The sequence below is a fragment of the Copadichromis virginalis genome, linkage group LG22 (assembly GCF_057382275.1).
Source record: "Copadichromis virginalis isolate Kocher_CV1m ecotype Utaka linkage group LG22, C_Virginalis_male_GT1.1, whole genome shotgun sequence".
Classification (NCBI taxonomy): domain Eukaryota; kingdom Metazoa; phylum Chordata; class Actinopteri; order Cichliformes; family Cichlidae; genus Copadichromis; species Copadichromis virginalis.
Window position 1 is genome coordinate 33,464,469 of NC_140638.1, and position 18,852 is coordinate 33,483,320.

An 18,852-nucleotide genomic window follows, 5' to 3' on the forward strand; every position below is an offset into this window, starting at 1 on the left:
TTGGTGTGCAGAGGATAGTAGAAAATATATTTGTTCTGTCCAGCTAAATACAAGTTAAAGAAATGTTCCAGCACACCAGAACAAACTGTGAGAGGAAGGTGGAGGAAACCTAAAACATGCAAACTCAATACAGAAACCTCAACTGGGATTCAAACTAAGAACCTCTTTGCTACAAGGCAGAAATAGGAGGAATACAAAGAACATTAAAGACTAAAGCAACTCAAATTTCCTAAAGGCATGAAGCTATTTAAGTCACCAGTCAGTTTATTCAGGTTTCTCACTTCTGAATATCTCACACTCTGACCTTTCAAGCAAAGAGCTCATTGTTGCTGAACTTGTTTTTCCCCTTTCATGCAGCAGAGGAAACTCTGAGAGTGAGATCTGCTCTCAGCGAAATGTTTGCCTTATGTGTGGAGGTTTTCTGTTAGAGCCAAATGTAGCTGCTTCTTAAAAACTAGTAACAAGTGGTAAAGTTACAATCTTGGACTCAAAAATTGTGTTGGTACAGTATATTAGTATATACACTTACTGGCCACTTTGTATAGCTTGCTGGTATCAGGATGATTGTTCTGAAGGATGAAGCCTTCAGAACTGTCTTACTTCTCCATGGTACAGGGGGCTGAATAATAATAAGATCGTTAACTGTCTTGATAAGTTTATCAAGATTCTTTCCATTTGGAATAATATGAAACTAAAGTAAAATGCTGTTTTCAGATTTTAGAGAGGTCTCCTCTTAAATTTTGTGATTTTTTTTAACAAGTTAAAATGTCTCACTTGTTGGCGATGCCATCGGTGTAAAAAGACAACCTCACTGTAGCGGTTCAAGTTTAGCACTTCATTATTTTGTATGACGGACAGAAGCTCGCTGGCCGTTTCCAACTGTTTTCAGTCTTAATCCTAAAGTAAGCCAAACCAAATCCCAGCATTGTAACATCACAAACATCTCAGTGAAAACACAATTCCCCAAGTTTTAATTGCAGTAACCAATATTTCTATTTACAGTGTCCAACTATTATTAACATTTGAGCTACGACGTCAGGGAGTGTGTGTGTCGGGGGGGGGGGGTTAAACTTTGTACACAGCAGCTCGATCTTTTGACAGCATAGTTAGCTTTTATAATTTACAGTTTGAAGGAAGTTGAGCCGTTCCAGAAACCACCAAGCCACCATTCCTTCTCCTGAGTCCAAGTGTGGGGAATCTATTCAGCCTCGTGGAGTAAGGCGAGGTAGACGTCAGACTGGAGGAAGCGTGGGTAACAGTCTGTGTCCAGAAGTGAGTAGATGCGTTTCTGTGCGTGGGACAGAGAGCTACGAGAGGGAGCCTGCAGCAGCTGGATCGTCAGGTCTCTGGTCGTACTGTCCAGATTTACCTGCAATAGGACACAGTGATGGTGCAATAGCCACATAAAGTCAATTCAAATACTATATGGAAAGACAAGCCAAAAAATAAATAGATAAAAATCGGCATCAAAATCGAGTTTGACTTAAGACTATTTGTTTTCTCCTCAGCCTCGATTACCAGGTAGCACAATAATGAGTGCTGTATCATCAACATTGTTCCAGTAGAGACTGTTTGGAATAACTTGAGGTTACTGAAGGAAAACCAGCCAACAAATGCTCAAAGTCTCCAGGTGAAGAGTTCATGAAGATGGTGGAAAGAATGAGGAGCATGCAAAGCTGATAATGAACAAAGTTCCCTTAAACAGATAATTATTAGCATGCGTCTGTGACAAAGAAATATATAGAACTTATGCAAGCTTTACAGATAACCTCACATCCTCAGAATTCCTTCTGCAGCTTTACATCTGCCAAGATCAGTGAGTGTCACAGTACAACAGTGCATGATTTCGGTGTGTGAATACTCCCAGAACAGAGGAGCACTTTCCGAATTATGTTGACATGGCACTGTGATCGTGTTTGTTTTATTCATTTTTCCACCTCAGAATTGAGCTTCAGGGCCCTGTTTCAGGAAGCCGGTTTAGTGCAAACTCTGAGTAAGTATACCCTGAGTTAACGAAAACTCTGGGTTTTCGGTTTCACAAAGCGAGTTCAGATGAAGCCTCAGTGAGTTACTATGACGACACACTCCGTGAAGCTAACCTGCCCCCTAGCAGGTTTACTACAACTAACCCTGACTGTCTCCGCCTCTTTGTCGGAAACCTGACAGTAGGAAGTGTCGGACATGGCGTGCCACTTCCTTGAAGAGCCAGTAGATGTTGAAGCCCAAATTCTCCGCAGAGCTCTCCGCCGGGAGAGAGTGATTAGAGCGTGTTTGGACATTTTATCATTTCCTGATGATTTTCTGTGCGAACGTTACAGTTTTTCAGCACAATCTATAATTTATTTGGATAACATCCTCAGGCCTAATATTGCTCATGTGACACATCGTGGACATCCTCTCAGTTCTGTACATATTATTTGTATTGCACTTCGGTTTTTTGCAAACGGGAGCTTTCTGTATAATATTGGTGACGCTGAGCACGTTTCCAAGGCTACCGTCTGTCGGGCAGTCAGGAATGTTACAGTTGCACTGAAACGTCTCCTGTACTCGTTTGTGGTGTTCCCCGGTCACAGACCCACAAGATTTATCAAAGAGGGATGCCACAAAATTGCAGGTATCAGGATGAACGAAACTTAATTTATGATGTGGTGATACTTGAACTACTACTTAAATTTTACATTTATGTTCACGGTTCCCAGGCGTGATTGGCTGTACAGATGGCACTCACATTCCAATCATTGCTCCTTCAGTAAATGAAGGAGACTATGTGAACAGGAAGTCTTTCCACAGCATTAATGTACAGGTACATAGTTCCCTGTAGCATTTCAAACTAACAAATTATTTCATTATAGTAATGGATGCTAATATGTGTTCTCTGCACTGTGAAGATCATATGTGATGCTGCCAACATTATCACAAATGTGGAAGCCAAGTGGCCAGGCTCTGTGAGTGGTGGTGGTGGAGGACCCCCACCTGTTTTTCGGGCCTCCGCTTTTTTTCTAGTGGCCATAATGGGTCACATTTGAGCATACAGAGTAAGCAAATATGTACTTGTAATGTGCTCAGATAATTTCAATAAGTGCTTACAGAGGGAAAATTAATGTAGCCTCTAACTGCAATTGATTTACATCGGACAAACAGACCAAGCACTATGGCTCATAATACAATTACACCTGTTTGGACTATATTTTTATATTTCATTTTTACTTGCTGCCAGGAACGTTTGGGGCCTGTTGGGTTGCACCTGCGCTCACATCACATCACAAAATAAAATGTATAAAATAACAAATAAAATAACATATGATAAAATAACGTGTTAAATGGGTGGAAATCCCTAGATCAATGTTTAAATTAACACTCACGCATTGACTCTGTCGGCTATGTTTTGCCATGCATGCTCCCTTTCTTTTGCAGCTGAGGCTGTGTTACTTTTTTCCCGCAAAATTTGCATGTTATCGGCATATACTGCCATCAGAATTTCGGCCTCAAGCGCTGTAAAATACATTGACCGCGCCTTCTTTCCCTCCGTCTCCATGGTGACTCGCTTAATCTGTGCTCCACTAATCAGGGCTTTATGTATCCTCGTGCGCGCGCTTAACTTGGGGTTAAAGCAACTCCGCGTTGATTGAACTAATTGTTATCAGCCTTTCTGAAACCGAATATTCCGAGTTGGACAGTTCGGGGTTACTCAACCCTGAGTATCGTTTTTCACTCTGAGTTTTCTAAACCGGCTTCCTGAAATAGGGCCCAGTACAGACTTGATGCGTTTGGGTTTTCCAAATCTGCTGCTAGCACATGTTAACTTACAAGATTTCATTCATAGTTATGAACACAAAAGGAAGCTGCTTTGTAGCTTATGCTCCTTTTACTTTGTTAACACTGTTTCTTTGTTCTTCAGTGTAGAAATGTCCAAATTTTTGACGATATGGTGGGCTACAACTTCTTGGGCTTTGCAGATAACCTTTATCTTGTAGTGGTTCGGTGTTAAGTCATGTCATTTAGGTCTTCCTACTTTTTCAGTGAGTATTCTTGGAGCTCGCCAACATAAAGCACAGTTTGATTCCTGGACGGTCGTCTTTCCGTTAATAAACTTTAATAAGTGCAGTTCTCTTCTTCCTGGCATAAAAACCTTCAACTAGACAGAAAAGATCGCTTTGTTAAAGTTCCAGTGCTAATGCTAAATTAATGGCATCCCCTGAATCACATCAAAAGTCATACTGTTCACACTCATACTGACATTTTACTTTTGGACTTTACCTACTGTGCACCTTGCTATAGCTGCAGTATAAGACAGTGGAGCTGGACTCCTGGGAAACAAGGGACCTACTGGAGAAGCAAATGAATTTTTTTTTTTCTCCACAGTATTTGGTACTTTAAGTTCAGCTACTGTCACACATATAATCTCATGCTGTGGGGAAATGTCTCTATTAGTGGAAGAAAGAAAAAAAACAAAAACAACAGCTCCACATGAAAGCAGCTATTGATGGAACGCTATAACGTCAAATCTGAACCACCCACACAAGCTTCTTGATAACACAGAGAGACTCTGAGCAGTAAAACAGTTGGCAATGCAGAAAGAGGAAAAAGTAAACAGGACTTGAATTACAATTCCTGTTCCAAGAAGACAGGCTGCCCAGTGCAACCAGTAAGACTGAGTATGAACATGTGTACCTCCCGGGGGGCTCCTGGCTGGATATAGGTTGCGCAGATGTCTTTGGCTCTCCTTTGCAGGCTGAAGTTGGTGGACGAATGTTTGTACCGCTCACAGGCTTGATAGAACTGCAGGTTCTCCTCGCTGAACTCAGAGCGCAGGAATGCTCCAAATACTGAAACACCAGCTGCCAGGAAGAGGACGACAAGTGAGCCTTAGCACAACATCAATTTATGTATCTTATAGCACAGAACACAGAAACACTTTATCATGCCTGAAAGGAAGACTAGAGAAAGCAACCTAGCTCTACTCTTTTTCCATGTGAACGTCCTACTGAAGGTTAGAAATGTCATGAACATACCACATGATCTCTTTGATTTCTGGCATGGTCAAATGTGATGTCTTGTTATTCCTCCCTACCATCGAGAGGATCGTACCACTTATACAAACTCATTAACTGCTAGATGGGGTTTATAATGGCTTCTAAACAGCTGTTCACTTTTCCCCCCCTTTTGTCATTTAAAGACAACAGATAAACACTAGTTAAATGCGGGATCTGGGTCTGCTGCTAAGAGCCACTGGATTTCTTTCACTCGCAGCTCCAGCTAGAACAACGGCTTTATACTTATTAACATTTTTCCATTACAACCTAAAAATGGTAATAATACCTTTACATTTATAATAAATGGTGAACATGACCACTGACTGAGTCCCTTGTGGTCATTTGCTATGACGTGCACTAAGACTAGAGTTCTGTTATTGTCAGGAGTCAACTTTTTATTTTATTCTTTTCAACATTTAATTGTTAATTATGGTAAAATATTAATTATAAACAATGACTGTGGTGAGTCAATTTGAAGTAATAGTGTTCAACTTTGAACAAGCTGGGGGACACGGAGGAGACGTTTTAAAAGCAAGATGATAATCTGACATTTAGACATTTTTGTGACGCAACCTGACATCATCTCTTTTCTTTTAATCACAGCAGGACTCAGACTGCATGGATCAGTTATGTTAGCTTTGCAGATTTTATTTTCAATTTAAGAAATTCTGCATTGCAGTGTTTTGTTTGTTTGTGTGTGTGTGTGTGTGTGTGTGTGTGTGTGTGTGTGTGTGTGTGTGTGTGTGTGTGGGTGGGGGGGGCTTTGTCAACAAAGCTTGATTTTTCTGATAGCATGCTCACTTTTGATCTGCCTGAATAGGCTTTGCATAGAACTTATCCAGTTACCACAAAAGTTCTCCTTTAGAAGAAGTATGCTGATCACATTACTGGCACAACCTTCCTCTGTATAATGTACACAAAGACATCGCCCAAGGCTGAAACCCTGAATAATTTAGTCACGTCTATAGTTTTGTCAGACTGTGTAGTGCACATGATGACGAGGAAACTGACGTGACAAGAGAAAACAATGAATGGAAACATTCTGTGGCATTCAGAATATGCTGCAAATGCATCGGTGTTATCAAAGGGCTTCATCGGGACATGCCCTGCTTTTCTTGAATGGGTGAAAACGATAGACGACACCAGCACAAAGCATACTACCAAGAAACAGGATTCAGGAGCTTGTACGCGCTTCCCCTTCACGCACCGTTAAACCCAGAACCCTTGTTAATATCAAGGAAGTCAAACATTCTCAAGCCTTTACACAGCTGTGATTTATAACCGTCTTGGTGTTTACTATCTATTCTATTCATAGAAGCAGTAGGGGTAGGGTAAGTGCTGCACTTTTAGCAGCACAGAGGGGTCACTGACGTCAGACCAGATGTCGACATCGATTCAGCTTAAAAACTTGAGAAACATGTGATTTTTTTTGTTGCGCAAACATGTCTTCAAGGCAGAAGTTGTGAGACACTGAAATGTCACAGGATAGGATTCAGGTCAGAATCTCACAAACAGTAAGGACATTAAAGTAAATGACCTTTTACACTCAAGTGCAAAAGCTAAAGTATCTTTCTCAGTGTCAGGTTATCCTGCTGCAATTTGAAGTATATAAAGAAAATACTTTCTTATTGTATTTCTTTGAATCTGAACACAATTCTTTTATTTTTCCAGAGTTTACATTATTAGTACCTGTTAAACAAGAATGCAATAAATGGCAACTCCCACAGCTGCACTGTCATCCTGAAAATGATTACTGCAAGGGTTCAATTGTGAATGACGGAAAACAAATCACCTTTGTGATCCAGGGAAGCAGTGCATTATTTAATTTAAGCAAAGTGTAATCTCTGATATGTAAATGAAGTAACAGGAGTATTGCTGGTGTCCTCAAACCAAGCAGCCCCCATAAAAGAAAAAAGAATGGATATAACAATCAAAACTTATTTCTCCAAAATACAGGCACTCAAAGTAGGTTTGGAGGAATAATAAAGCGGCTTTATTTTAATTCACTCGTACGCGTCTTTCTATGCTGTTAACCATGAAATGAAAATGACACAGTGGTTTCATGAGGTGTTGTAGATGATTAAATTAAAGGGTCATTTTAGCACCTTGTTAGGTGGTTGCTAGGCAACATGACAACATTATAATTATGTTTAATTCAGCCTTTGTGGATATAAATGAAAAGTTATTGTCATGACATTAGGATGCTTTTGCGAGGCGTCGCAGGTCATAAAAGCCAATTGCTAGATGGTTGCTAAGTAACATGGTGACATATCTGACACAGATAAAAATCTCCAGCAGACTAAAATGTACCTGTGTGTAAAGTTTGGTTGCTCATTTGCCAACGAGCAGGTGGCCTTTTATTACTTTTCCCAATCCTACCTGGAATCTCTGATCCATTTTGCTTTAACCGTATTATTTGCTGTGTGTTCTTCCCTTCCCAAATCCTCTGTATTCTCCCAAATCCAATCATTACCTTATATAGAGTCTAAAAACATAGCAAAGAAAAAAACTAAATTAACACCATAATGTTAAGTTACACAGCTCTTAATGAAAGAAATGCAAGTTGAAAATCTGTTTTCGTCATGTCGTGTGCGTAATTCAAGGTCACAGGAAATTAAAATAGCCAGGCCTTTAAGGGCTGGATTCAAAGTCACACCAAAAATTAAATATTCTTCAAGTGTTCCCTTAACTTTAACTATAACTTTGGGGGGGGGGGTGTCTAGGGCAGCGGTCCCCAACCCCCAGGCTGTGAGTTGTTTGGTACCGGGCAGCGAGAGTTGAGGCTCGGGTGAGAAATTTATGGTTTTCAGGTTTTTTTATCCTTAACTCAGTTTCCTGGGTCTTTTCCCGTGTTGTAGTTGTGTTTCTTGTTTCTTATTTTGAAAGAAATGTTTACGCGTTACCATAGCAACCAGAGAGCATTAAGGGGCAGGGATGTTACTCTCAATGTTGTTGGCGCATTTCAGGACGACGCTGCTAATAAAGTTGCACAATTACACAGTGACTTCGCGTTTATTATTATTATATTTAGAAAACACCACAGTTTGTGTCTTGGTCGTATCAATTTATTTTGTTGTATTTTTCCACTACGGACCATGAAAACATTGTCTGACATTAAACTGGTCCGTGGGCGTCCACTCTAACTTGTAGTGGAACTAAAAATGTCACGTCCGTCCTCAAGTAAGACGTGCAGCACAAGTTATGGAGAAAGCAAACATGCACGACGACTGTCAGTGTCCTATCAGGGCGATGTGGTCATCTGACTTGAATGTCTCCCCAGTGGAGGAGTGATGTGTAAGTCTGACAGCAGGGCCAAAAGAAAGATCTGCAGGTCACCAAGAATTTGGGGATTCAACCTCTGGAGTATAAATGAAACTCTGGTGACCATTCAGATGGCGAGATTTCCCCCAACACTTCTTTTCCCACTGGGAATTCTTTTTCATTGGCTACTCCAGCATTTCCTCTTTCCCGCACTGCCAAAATTATTTTCATTAATTTCTGACATCAGATATCCTTCTAACGACTTTCCTCAGTGTCCTTCAGTCCCGCTTCAGTCTGTCTGTCACACCTGATCAACAACTTGTCCCTAATGATTTTTCCATGTATTAACTTTAAGAGTTCATCTTCTCTCTGCTGGCTCTACTCCAACAGTGTATAGACTCCAGAGGATTTTACCCAACTCCAGTCTTCATTTTAAAAGCATAACATCCTGGTTTGCTTTCAGAACTCTGAAACAAGGAACTTCTGAGTACAAGGAAAACCACTGAGGCAGCATCTTGGCTGACCCTAAGTTAAGGAAATAAAATAGGCAGCGTAATTGGATAAAACCAACTGAACTCTGAAATAAAATACTTAATGAGCTGTGTTTCATCTGAAAAACTATATAAATGGTAAATGGACGAGATCGGGCGTGCTCAGGGCTTGTTAGATTGTCCACCCACTTTTACTTCTTCTTTAAAAAAAATTAAATAATAATAAAAAAATAAAATTTAATTCCCTGTACTTATGACCTGTAAGTAAGAATTTGTGCTGTTCTTTTTTCTTTTTTTTTTAAATATAGCTGGTTTTCTATTCTACTTGGGCACCCAAAGCATTTTATACAGCATGGCTCATTAACCTATTCACACACACACAATTTATTTTCTGCACCTAAGTGCTTTCTATCCAACTTTCACACACTCTAGCATCTATTATATATTGTACATATATTTATTAGTTTCAGATGTAGCCATTATTGTATTTTGCACAACTCTGTTGCTTGTGAAGCTCGCACACAAGAATTTCACTCACATGTGCTGTACCAATGTACCTGCGCATGTGATGTGACAATAAAAGTGATTTGATTTGATTTATAGTGGGTGGAGGAGACTGATGAACAGAGTGGGATGCATGCACTATGGTGTGGATGTCAAGGATACTTTGGCATGCAGATCAAATCACCAACCCTCTGATTAGTAGAAGACACGCACTTCCTTCTGTGCTTCAGCCATCCCCCTAAAGACATTTCTTTCTATTCCTCTAAATTAAAGGGAATACAAGTTCAGCAATTTACAGTCAGAATGTTTTCTGCTTAAAATGTCAAGTATCAGACCCAAAACTCAGAAAAAAGCAGGACTTACTTGGACTTCCCAGCAGGACATTTAAGGACTCGGCCCATTTTTCCAGCTCATCTCGATTATAATTCCTCTTCCTACTGTGACCCACTTGACTCCACTGATGCATGAATACAAGGCGAGACCTTCTCTCTTTACCACTATGATACAGGACAAGATGGTAACAGAGAGAGTCAAGGTGTGTCAGAGGAGATGGTAGCAAAGATAACGCTGTCATTGAAATAAACATCAAACCTTCACATTCTTATAACATTAAGATAAGTACCGACTCACTTTCAGAATCAGAGAGACCCTGAAAGTGAGTCTAAGATAAAAAGTAAATTTGAAAAGGGGTGGGGGGGTTATTTCTACATTTACCAGAACTAACAAAATAAACCATGTTCTCACCTGTCTTTTTGTTCTGTGTTGGCCAGGTTGGAGTTTGACGAATGAGGACTCTGAAACAGGAACCACACAGTAAACTGAAGTTAACCTTTTTCATCATTTGTTGAAAGTTGTTCCAGACCTCAGCAGCTTTAAACAGCTCGACTGAACAACAGTGACTGTTTAGAGGCCGTAAACAGAAAAAGACTGAAGCTAAAACAGAAGACGCGCATATCTGATGCACACAAAACAGTTTTGTCTTATTTTCAATTCTTTAGTCATTTCACACTAAAGCAGCCTGTGTGGTTTGGATTAAAATATCTCAAAATAAAATATATATTGTTGCACTACTCAATATCCTGCTTCCAGTCAACACTAATTATTACAGGAGACCTTTCTTTTTTCCAAGAAGTCTACTTAAGGCAGACCCAGTTAAAAGGTATCATTTCAGTTTTATTTATGCAGCACCAAATCACCAAACAGTCGCCTCAAGGTGCTTAATATATTGTTTATTTGCAGTAACTCATAGAAAAACCCAGCAATCAAATGACACCCTTTGAGCACAGCCGTGTACTTCTACTATAATCTCCACTTGTCTGTTAACATATAGCATCTAGTGTCAGGAAAGTTCCAGCACTGCAGTAGCAAATTATGCATTTTAATTAAAAGAAAATTAGTGATGCCTGACAAATTGAGTGTTTCTGTATTTGTTTCATTGAGTTTACAGTTCAGTTATTCAAATTCAGTTTTATCTACCTTCATGTACAAACAGAAATGAGTGAAAAACTGGACCCATGTGGGTTGTTTTTAAATGCAAATTCATAAAGAATGAAGAGCAGCATTGAGCACGAGGGAGTAAGTAAACTAAATAGACAATAGATATCCAGAAGCTGTTCCATTTGAACAGTTGAGCCATGATCATAATGATGCCAAACAGAATGGAGAGACTACGTGCATGTGACCACAGCCATCTACTGCACCAGCTTACACAGATCCTACAGCAGATTGGGAATTTGGGACACTCATTAGAGACAGTCTCGATTATTTTCCAAGACTTTTATTTCCTCGTACTTTTCTATCATACTGAATTTATGGGAAAAAGGGAATTTCAGACAACAGCTGTACTATTCAGCTGCTATTGCTATGTTTCTGCTGACCATGTAAACAACTTGCTGTTTGCTAACATTTCAGTGTGTACATTGTGATATTTCTGAACACCACAGCTGCTTATTTGAAATGTATAACTCTCTAAAGTGACAGTTTGACTTAAGCCATCCTGTCACTTATAAGCCTCTCCAAGTGAAAAACAGGCTCAAAGTTACTAAAGTGTTTAAACCTTGTAAGGCATTGTGCACGTCCCCTCGTGGCACCAGGACACGTGAAAAGGATCATTTGTGTTCTGTAGGCTGGAAAACGCTGCAATTAGCCAGTTAGACTGGGATATGAGGAGTTTAGAGGATGGGTAAATGTACAGTTTGGGGGTTTTGAAGGTGGCCGTGCTTTTCTTCCTCTAAAAATCTACAACAACATTTAGAGGGTGTAATCTGTTAAAGTACCAGCTGCACGAAAACACAGCATAGAAACAAAATAGAAATGTCATTTACTGCACCTGTGCGAAAAGACTCTTTAGGTGCAGCTTAGCAGCTGTCAGTCTGTCTCTCTGTTGGTGTCTGTGCTCCATCTTAAAGGAGCTGGAAGAGGACGAAGGCGACGATGGAGGCAGATCGGCTTTCTCCATGCTCTCAGTGCTGCCCTGCACAGCTGGGGCCAGCTGACTGTCACTATAAGCCCTGCTGCCTTGACTGATGAGACAGCCTCTGAGCTGGCTCTTTTCCAGTTTACTCAGCTCGCACAGGTTCTCTGCACTCACGCTGTGCTCCCGAGTCAGCTCATTCTTCGTCATCTCACCCGGACTCTCCGTGGGCTCCTGGATGATGGGAGTCAGGCGACCTGATTTCCCAGCCAGCTCATCATCCTGCAAGTGAAGTGTGCAGGTGCCAGACTCGTGGTCTTGTCCAGAATTCTTCAGTGCCACTTTTTTCCATGTCGGAAAATCAAGATCAAGGAGGGAACCCTCAGAGCTGAATCTACGCATCGCAGCTGTATTAGAAGTGATGAAGAATGGAAAAGGAGGTACTGCAAAAAAGAAAGTAAAGCAGTAAAAGCTAGAAATAAGTAAAAAGGGGCACAAAGGGATCAGACCAGAAATGAAGCACAGAAATATGCGGGGGAAGAGTAGGGTTGGGGGAAAGGTGATAAAATTGGACAATTAGAAAAAAAAAGGCTCACACAGGCAACTCTCCTTATTTCTACTATGAATGGCTGTCTGACACCAGGACACTGGGAGAGGAACCTTCTGGCTCTACTGGTTAAATGTAGGGTCCTCTGGGCACTGGCCATGTTTCAGGCCACTGCATAATTAGCCAATTAGATTGGGAATCTGAGGAGTTTGGAAGACAAGCAAATGTGCCTCAAAACAGTCCTAAACTGTTTCTCTGGGAAACATAGTGGCGGTCCATTTAGCAGAGACAGACTTCCCTCATCAAAATGTATAAATGCTCTTCATAAAATATTCACATCCAGTGAATATTAATTCAAAAGGTTTAGGGATTTAGAGGCATAAATAATGCCTATAGGCTGGAGAACAAGAAAACCCAAAGAGTAACTTCATTTTTATTTCCTTCTCACAAATCTGGAACTATTATAAAAGCTGCAATGTAGTCTCAGGAGTCTCGCTTCAATTTAAAGGAAGTCTCTTTTTCTTATCCTAATACTTTTAGTGTTTAACTACTCTTTGGTCTATTCTGCACAACCGCAAATAAAGCAAGTCAAGTGTTTCTGACCATTAAAAGTATAACCAGGCGGTATAGAAGTCATATAAAAACAGTCTTATACACATGTACGGCAGACAAACTCACATTTGTCAATAATTAATTTCCACATTTCTGACTTGGCAACATTTCCTAGAACTGAGGTTTGGTCTTTTTCCAGTTCAAATTGTCCATGAATATTAACTTAACGAACTTTATCGCTGGTTTTTATCTTCCACTGCAATGCTGCTATTGTACTGTTTCATACTGAGACGTAATGCCATGCAGCTTCCCAGACCTTTGCTCAGCACAGCTCTGGGAAAAACGACAGCTGATTGATATTTGAAATCGTTAAGGAGTGCCGGGGCTCTGTCAGTGTACTTACCTCTTCCTCGAGAATCTTAAGCTCTCTCCATGGCCAAAAGCAAAAATCCTCCAGATCTCAAGGGGAAAATGTCCATGAACTGACGAGTCCGGCTTTAAGCTTTGCAGATTTCAGGTGTCCGGGAGAACGCGAAATCAACTTCCGACGTTCCTGCTGCGACAGCCCTCCCAGATCTGTTCTTGACTCAGATCCTTCTGCAACACAGTCAAGTGCTCACCGACAGAAAAGTCTTGGGGAGAGCACAACAAGTTCCATAAAGTTTTCTTACACGACACAGTGCGTGCTCCTCCTCACGGCTGCGGCTGCCACACCTTCAGTCCTGCCTCAACTTGTCCGTCACACTTTATCAGAGGAGGGAGCTGCCGAGGTGCAGCTGAGACAAGTCAGCCAAATGTCATCTCAAACAACTTTGCTAAGGAAGAGCGTTTGAAAAGGTTAAGACGCTGAAAATGATCCGTAGAAGCCTCCGGGATTCTGTATTTTACGCCACGCGGCGTAAACCTCTGTTTCAAATAAACAAACCGCATTTTAAAAAAACAAACAAACAAAAAAACGAGCGATTCAAACGCATCTGTGTCAAGTAACAACGAAAGGATCTGGCTCAGTGAAAGGACCAAGTAAGAAGAAACCCTGTTGTTAATAAATTATTTGATTTCTTTCGCACTTTAATTAAGCTCCAGTCACGCAGTCAGAAGAAGAAAGGCGGACCATACGTCCATCATTGGATTTGCATTGCTATAAAATGATTTGGCCCGAATGACGCAAATATCTAAACAATCACGATGACCTGCTCAAGCTCAAACCGAGCATCTGACTCTGGCATGGCTGTTGGTACAGTGTTACAGAGACTGCTGATGTGTTAGGACTTTCTAAACAATGGTTTACAGGGAATGGTCTGAAACATAAACTATCCAGTGCGCAGCAGGTCTCTGGGGGAATAGCCGGTGATACTGGAGGCTGAGGTCAGAGGAGAATAGCCGCTTCCAGCTGCGAGAATGTTTTCTTCCTCCAAGACAGACAAAATCCGCACGAATCAATCTGTGAGGCGCTACATAGCTTTTACTTTGAAAGAACTACGGAAATTCCTAGAAAGTTTTACCTCGTGTTGAGTTTAGCGGGTGATTGACGCAGGAGTTTTGTGAAATGATAATTGGTTGGTTCAGGTATGTGAGAAGTCGTATCTCTTGTAGTTTTTAGCTTCAAGTGAAGGAATAATTCTGTATTTTGCTATCTTGTTTTAAACACACAAAGACAACACTCATCTGCCTTTTATTTCTATATGCACAGTTGTTCCAGCGAAAGAGGAAAGCGGTACAAAATAAAGGCATTTATTTCTGATTTTTGATTGTTGGAATTTCTTTACAAAAGTAACCTTTTTTTTTAATTGGCCATTTTATTGTAACCTACGTTACAATCAACAGTGGTAATATTTGCTGCTAATTCTGCTGCCCTCTTGGCCATAAATAAAGGATATACACTCAACAAAAATATAAACGCAACACCTTTGTTACTGCTCCCATTCCCCATGGGATGGACGTAGAGACCTAAAATTCATTCCAGATACACAATATAACCATCCCTCCCAAACAGTGGTCACAAATCAGTCCAAATGTGTGGTAGTGGGCACATCTGCTATATTGAGATAATCCATCCCACCTCACAGGTGTGCCACATCAGGATGCTGATCTGACATCATGAGTAGTGCACAGGTGTACCTCAGACTGCCCACAACAAAAGGCCACCCTGGAATGTGCAGTTTTTTGCGCTATTGGGGGTCTGGGGACCCAGAACCGGTCAGTATCTGGTGTGACCACCATTTGCCTCATGCAGTGCAACACATCGTCGCATGGAGTCTATCAGATTGTCAATTGTGGCCTGTGGAATGTTGGTCCACTCCACTTCAATGGCTGTGCGAGGTTGTTGGATATTCGTGGGAACTGGTACACGCTGTCGTATACGCCGGTCAAGCACATCCCGAACATGCTCAATGGGTGACATGTCCGGTGAGTATGCTGGCCATGCAAGAACTGGGACATTCTCAGCTGCCATCTGCCCTGAACAATGTGAACCATGATTCATCCGTGAAGCGCACACCTCTCCAACGTGCCAGACGCCATCGAATGTGAGCATTTGCCCACACAAGTCTGTTACGGCGACGAGCTGGAGTCAGGTCAAGACCCCGATGAGGACGACGGGCATGCAGTTGAGCATCCCTGAGACGGTTTCTGACAGTTTGTGCAGAAATTGTTTGGTTGTGCAAACCAATTGTTCCAGCAGCTGTCTGGGTGGCTGGTCTCAGACGATCTTGGAGGTGAACCTGCTGGATGTGGAGGTCCTGGGCTGGTGTGGTTACACGAGGTCTGCGGTTGTGAGGCCGGTTGGATGTGCTGCCATATTCTCTGAAACGCCTGTGGAGACGGCTTATGGTTGAGAAATGAACATTCAATGCACGGGCGACAGATCTGGTTGACATTCCTGCTGTCAGCATGCCAATTGCACGCTCCCTCATTGCTTGTGGCATCTGTGGCATTTTGCTGTGAGACAAAACTGCACATTCCAGGGTGGGCTTTTGTTGTGGGCAGTCTGAGGTACACCTGTGCACTACTCATGATGTCAGATCAGCATCCTGATGTGGCACACCTGTGAGGTGGGATGGATTATCTCAATATAGCAGATGTGCCCACTACCACACATTTGGACTGATTTGTGACCACTGTTTGAGGGGGAAGGTTATATTGTGTATCTGGAATGAATTTTAGGTCTCTACGTCCATCCCATGGGGAATGGGAGCAGTAACAAAGGTGTTGCGTTTATATTTTTGTTGAGTGTATAAAAGTCACTTTGCCAAAAACTGATTGTGGCTTCTAGTGACAGGAGTGTTCTCTCTGTAATGACTTCATATCATTCATGAGACGTGTTTGACATGTCTCACACATTATTGGCCAACAGTTTAAATACGGACAATCATTTTTTTCTCCCTAAAGAAGGAATTAAGATATTCAGTATTAATATATCCAGTTCAGCTGGCTGAAATAAAGTTGTGCTCTAATTTAACATGGGGGGCATTTTACAGGCACTCCTTAAATTATAGTAACTCTGTTACAGTTTGTGCTAGAGGCAAAATCCACACAGTTCTGAAAAGAAGAGAAGACAAGCTTTGTGGGGCTATTTGGTTTGTCATGGTAGTTGTGCTATCATGTCCTGTATTGTTAGGACAATACACGTTGTGTGTATCCAAATCCAAACGACTATCAGCCGTTTGTTCCTCGGTCAAATAGGCCTATGACCCCGAGGCACTAGAGGAGCACCCCGACATGTGGCACGAGACAACTCAACCTGATATTGTGACATGATGTATAAATGACAGGCCACTTTTTAAAACTTCATTTTGCATGTAATGCTTTTCCTGTGGCATCTAATGCCATTTAGTCCCTGTAAGGGGGATAGATGTGGTGGAGGAAGGAATTATCTTCACCCAACGTGCAATTTATTTACAAAAAAATACTGACAACCAGGCAGGTGGTATGAACAGCCAAAAAGAAATGTGTACAAACAAACTTCAAACCGTTGACTAAACAAAATTCTAAAGAATCGGCCCATGACTATTGGACTACTAGCCAGCCTAACAGCACTAACCTGAACTCCACCCTCAGAAGCATTAACTCAGGCTAATAAAGGTGCCTGCCCCTGCCCCAGAACAAACCATGAGCCAGTGGGCTCATGTATTCATACTATAAAGTAATTACTTTAGAGGCAGGAATGTTTGTTACATTATACTATAATAAATATGGTTTATAAATACAGTGGAAATGTCCATAAGTGTTATCTTGCCTGCTGTTAACTCCTTAGCCAGTATTCATTCATTTTTTCATTTCATTTATTTATTCATTTTCAGGCACAACAAATACCTATATTGAACATAAAATACACAAAACAAAAATTGCCTGAAAAAGGAGTGGGACGAAGAAAACTTATTAAATCCCACCCCTATACTCACTCATCAACAAAAAAAACAATAAACTTCCCGCAGCTACGCCCATCATTGCATACAGACCCATCAACAGCTCCGGGCACATACAAGCATCTAAGCGGCAGCTCGCAACCAACAATTAGAGCCTTCATAACTGAATACAGAATATATAAATTATAAATTGCATTACCACAGGTAACAGGCAGTAATAACTACAAGTAACAAACACACATACATATACATACATATATATCTACACACACAAGTACATATATGTACATACATACTCACACTTTATTTTTTTTTTTTTTATTTTGGAATCCATACCAGCAATGGTAAGAGGACAGACATTACAGAGCACACTAAAACCCATCATTGAGTATACTGTGACCAGACCAACTGTTTGTAGAGAAATTTAAATCTATGAATATTTTTGCATTGTTTCAATTGTAAACTCAGACTGTTCCAGATTTTCACACCACATACAGACACACAAAAGCCTTTACGGGTTGTTCGAGTTCTGGGTAATTTGAATTCTCCAAAGCCTCTCACATTATAAACCTTTTCTCGAATTTCAAATCTAGTTTGTAAATTTGCCGGTAAAAGTTTAGTAAAAGCTTTATACAAAATTATGGATGTATTGTAATTAACCAGATCCTGGAATTTAAGTAACTTTGCCTGAAGAAAGAATTTGTGAGTATGATCTAGATAACCAGCCTTGTGAATAATACGCAGTGCTCGTTTCTGTACTGTGACTAATGGATTAGTTGTATTTTTATATGTATTTCCCCACACTTCCACACAATATGTAAGATATGGAAGAACCAGGGTACAGTACAGAGTACGAAGTGCATCTTTATCAAGGAATTGTTTCACTTTGTTCAAAACTGCGAGGCTTCGGGAAATTTTGGTTTTTATGTGTCTGACGTGGGGTTTCCATGAAATTTTGTTATCAATTATAACTCCCAAAAATTTGTTTTCACTCACATTATCAATTGGTACACCTTCAATGATAATTGGTAATTCTATATTATATTTTAAATTACCAAAAAACATTGCTTTAGTTTTATTTATATTTAATGATAATTTATTTATGTCCATCCATTTTTTTATTAATTTTAGCTCCCTGTTTACGGTCATTACAAGATCAGTATAATCATCGCTACTGAAAAATATGTTGGTGTCATCTGCGAACAGTATGAGTTTAAGTACTTGAGAAACATCAAAAATATCATTTATGTATACATTGAAAAGTTTTGGTCCCAACACTGACCCTTGGGGAACACCACATGTAATACCAAGTTTCTCTGAATGGTAATGCCCTATGCTAACATATTGTTCCCGACCCGTTAGGTAACTTTTTAACCAGTTACCAGCTTTCCCTCGAATACCATATCTTTCCAATTTATCCAGTAAAATTGAGTGATTGATTGTGTCGAAGGCCTTTTTGAGATCAACAAAAATACCAACTGCATATTTATTTTTATCCAGTGTATCAGTAATTTCTTCTACTGCCTCAATTATCGCCATTGAAGTGGTTCTTTGCGTTCTGAAACCATACTGACCAACATTTATTATTTGATGTTTTTCAAGGAATTTTTCTAATCTTGAATTAAAAAGTTTTTCTAGAACTTTTGAGAATTGAGGCAGTAGAGAAATAGGCCTATAATTGGTAAAA

General features: G+C 40.5%; 1 protein-coding gene across 1 annotated transcript; it reads right to left on the minus strand.

The window, feature by feature from the left end:
• Positions 1–944: 944 nt before the first annotated feature.
• LOC146683727 (uncharacterized) lies at positions 945–13,512 on the minus strand. Its single transcript, XM_085446851.1, has 6 exons — positions 13,205–13,512; positions 11,619–12,174; positions 10,034–10,083; positions 9,653–9,786; positions 4,672–4,838; positions 945–1,369 (listed from the first exon to the last, which is right to left on the minus strand). Exons 2-6 carry the CDS (start codon positions 12,102–12,104, stop codon positions 1,199–1,201), a joined length of 1,008 nt encoding a protein of 335 aa, XP_085302977.1. The 5' UTR covers positions 12,105–12,174; positions 13,205–13,512; the 3' UTR covers positions 945–1,198.
• Positions 13,513–18,852: the final 5,340 nt, after the last annotated feature.

Coding starts and splice junctions, on each gene's coding strand:
- LOC146683727 (XM_085446851.1), bottom strand. CDS start 12,104: ATGCGTAGATTCAGCTCTGAGGGTTCCCTCCTTGATCTTGATTTTCCG. Junction 10,084..11,618: donor TAAAGAGTCTTTTCGCACAG/GTGCAGTAAATG, acceptor TTCCTGTTTCAG/AGTCCTCATTCGTCAAACTC. Junction 1,370..4,671: donor AGCCAGGAGCCCCCCGGGAG/GTACACATGTTC, acceptor GTCCTATTGCAG/GTAAATCTGGACAGTACGAC.